The following is a 1,768-nucleotide window of genomic DNA, read 5'->3' as shown; positions in this document are numbered from 1 at the left end:
TTGAAGTTATTTGTTATACTGGTGAAGAATCCACATTTTGTATTGTTGTGATAACCTGAAGTGCGTTACCCTCCAAAATGAGAGAATTTAGTTGAAGAGATATTGCAAGCTGTGATGCCAGCATTGCTACAGATGCTTCAGCTATGACTAGAATTGTGGAAAGAGTTTTTGAAGTCCATATTTCTGTAATCAAACCTTTCGAGTTGCGGCAGACTGCTAAAGAGATGGAGTATGAGTTTCTAACAGTTGCATCAAAAGAAATGCTCTAGTGATATGGGGGTGGTGGAGACCAGACTGGAGTGAGAGGAAATTGTAATTTTTGTCTCATGTATATGGGAAGTTGACAAAATTTTAGACAACTCTTGAAGCTGTCATTTAGACGAGAATCAAAGACACCAAGTCTGCAATTCAAGCTTGCTGAGAATCATTCCTTTTGTCATAAGTGCCGAGAATCATGGGCTTTATTTTCTATGATTAATGCTTACTAAGAATCATCTCTTTTGTAATGAGTACATAGAATCATGGAATTTATTTTCTATAATTAATGTTGTGTAACTACTGCTATAACGTCTGTATATTTCTTAAAATAGAGTTGGAGTCCTGTATATAACCGCTCTGCAAAATCAATAGAAATTTGAGTTGAATCTTTCCATTCAAAGACTCCCAATATATATCATCCTCTATATGGTATCAGGAGACCAAAATCTCTAACGAGACCTCGATCCAAAGCAGCCATGTCTCCCTCAGACAACCCAAACACACAGACACCCTCTTCCACTGCCACATCACTTGTTGTTTTCAACATCACTGCCCAAATAAATGAGAAACTCACACCCTCCACATTTCCACAGTGGCGTCCTCAATTTGAAGCCCTCCTCATTGGCTACAATCTGATGGATTATGTAACCGGTGATTTATTGTGTCCATCATCTGATGGCATCGCTTCTTCCATTTCTCAGAAAACCCACTGGGTTAGACAAGACAAACTCATCCTCAATGCTATCCTTGCATCTACATCCACCACTATTACCCCACTCATTGCCACTGCCAAGACCTCTCATGAGTCATGGAAAAAATCAACCACCATGTATGCAAGCAAATTGCGCACAAAAGTTATGCAACTCAAGGAAGAACTCACCTTGATCCAACGAGGGAATCAACCGGTTCTAGACTATTTACATGCTGTCAAAGCCTTAGCCGATGAGATCGCCCTCATTGATCACCCAATTTTTTATGATGATCTCACTTTCTTTGTTCTCAATGGCTCGGGTCCCAATTTTACGGAAATTGCTGCTCCCATTCGGGCAAGGGAAAAATCCCTTATTTTTTAGGAATTACATGATTTGCTCGTGGGGCATGAAAGCCATTTGAGGAGAATGGAAGCTACGACTCAGCAGCTTGTTGCTACAACAAATTTCACCAGCAAGAGAAACGGCTTGCATGGAAGACAGTAGCTGAAAGGCTTCAATCGGTCAAATGGGTCTTCAAAGCAACAGACCTCCAATTGTAATTCCCCTGGGTCCAACTCCAACTAGCGCCATTTCACTCAAAAATCGGGTAGGCCCAACTCCAATTAGAGGTTTTTCCAGCCCAAGTGCCAGTTTTGTGATCAATTGGGTCACACAACCAAGGCTTGTCCACAGTTGCAGCAAAATGAAGTGACTGTAAACTGTGCTACCTCTTCTCATGCCAATGAAAATAAATGGCTCATTGATTCAGCGGCTTCCCACAACATTACTGGTGATCTCACAAATGTATCTATTCACTC

General features: G+C 41.0%; 1 protein-coding gene across 1 annotated transcript; it reads left to right on the top strand.

The window, feature by feature from the left end:
* Positions 1 to 734: 734 nt before the first annotated feature.
* LOC108985460 lies at positions 735 to 1,331 on the top strand. The gene has a single exon (XM_018957764.2). The coding sequence runs from the start codon at positions 735 to 737 to the stop codon at positions 1,329 to 1,331; it is 597 nt and encodes a 198-aa protein (XP_018813309.2).
* Positions 1,332 to 1,768: the final 437 nt, after the last annotated feature.

This window comes from Juglans regia, chromosome 11, assembly GCF_001411555.2.
Source record: "Juglans regia cultivar Chandler chromosome 11, Walnut 2.0, whole genome shotgun sequence".
Lineage (NCBI taxonomy): Eukaryota > Viridiplantae > Streptophyta > Magnoliopsida > Fagales > Juglandaceae > Juglans > Juglans regia.
This window is presented reverse-complemented; position numbering and strand designations above follow the sequence as displayed.

What these genes read in the sequence shown, in the direction of transcription:
- LOC108985460 (XM_018957764.2), top strand. Translation starts at nt 735, where the DNA reads ATGTCTCCCTCAGACAACCCAAACACACAGACACCCTCTTCCACTGCC.